This window comes from Plectropomus leopardus, unplaced genomic scaffold (genome assembly GCF_008729295.1).
Source record: "Plectropomus leopardus isolate mb unplaced genomic scaffold, YSFRI_Pleo_2.0 unplaced_scaffold11183, whole genome shotgun sequence".
NCBI lineage: Eukaryota > Metazoa > Chordata > Actinopteri > Perciformes > Serranidae > Plectropomus > Plectropomus leopardus.
The window spans coordinates 1-1,071 of record NW_024611821.1 but is presented as its reverse complement, the minus strand read 5'-3'; the positions used below and the strand labels follow the sequence as shown (position 1 = coordinate 1,071).

Here is a 1,071-nt window from a genome sequence, read left to right as displayed (position 1 = left end):
CTTTGCAGAACGTCATAGCTTCGTTAATTGTAAAAGTCTGAGTTTTAGTAGTATTAAAAGCTTTGAACCCTTAGACAATTGGTGCAATTACCTGTAAATTAACGCAACCTCCTCCACCGTCACTTTGTTTGTTGCTGTTCAAAACTTTTGACTCTGCCCTCTAGTGCCATTTTGTGGTATATCTGCCAAAAAAAATACGTGTAAGAATCGGTAGTGATGTTTGTAATTTTAAAAATGCACAAATCTTTTTTTTTTTTTTTTTTTTTTTAATTTTGACATGAAAACATTATTAATATCCCCTAACAGTTTTTTTTAAACTTTTTGTTTTTTTTTTTTACAAATTTCTTGTCAGTTTTTGGATCTTCTCTTCTTAAGTTCCTCTCTGCCTTTTTTCCAATATTTTTGAAAGAAATTAATCCAATTTGCTTAGGTTTCAGAGGGCTAAATCAACAAGATGAACCCTTTTCAAAATTAGAAGGAGTGATCAAGATGGTTCAATATGTTCTGAATCCAAAGCCATCAGTAGATGTATAAAGTCAAAGTGAGCATAATGTTCAGTTATACAGTTTCATCAACATGAAATTTTCTTTTTTTCCCTTCTAGAGTATCTATCGAATAAAGAAAGGTTCAAAGACAGATGTCAATGATGCACAGCTCACAGTAGATGAGGTCGTGGATCGAATATTAGTGGCTGTCGACAGTGATGGAGATGGTAAGTTTTAAGTTTAGTCACATTTACAATGCAGTGGAAAGACTTTTGCAGCAACAATATGGGCAGATTACATGAATCCTGCTTCAACTTTTTTTCATCTACAGGTCATATTAACATGGAGGAGTTCATAAGAGGTGCACAGCAGGACCCCTGGGTGCTCAACATGTTGAAGCTGGACATGAACCCTGCTGGATGGGTGCTGGAGCAGCGGAGAAGGAGCGCACACTTCTGAAGTGTCAAAGCGTATAGGCCTTTACCACGTGTACAAAGGGACAGCAACCATGGCTAAAATACAGGCTTCAAATTGCATATACAACACATACACATTTTACAACTAAAACAAGAATCCATTTCAGACA

The 1,071-nt window shown here is 35.9% G+C and overlaps 1 protein-coding gene across 1 annotated transcript; it reads left to right on the top strand.

Moving 5' to 3' along the window:
- Positions 1 to 603: 603 nt before the first annotated feature.
- LOC121963412 (guanylyl cyclase-activating protein 2-like) lies at positions 604 to 944 on the top strand (the record flags this gene model as incomplete). The annotated part of the gene is made up of 2 exons (XM_042513697.1): positions 604 to 712; positions 817 to 944. Coding segments are annotated over 2 exons (237 nt in total), but the record flags the coding sequence as incomplete, so codon positions are not given.
- Between the last annotated feature and the right edge of the window lie 127 nt (positions 945 to 1,071).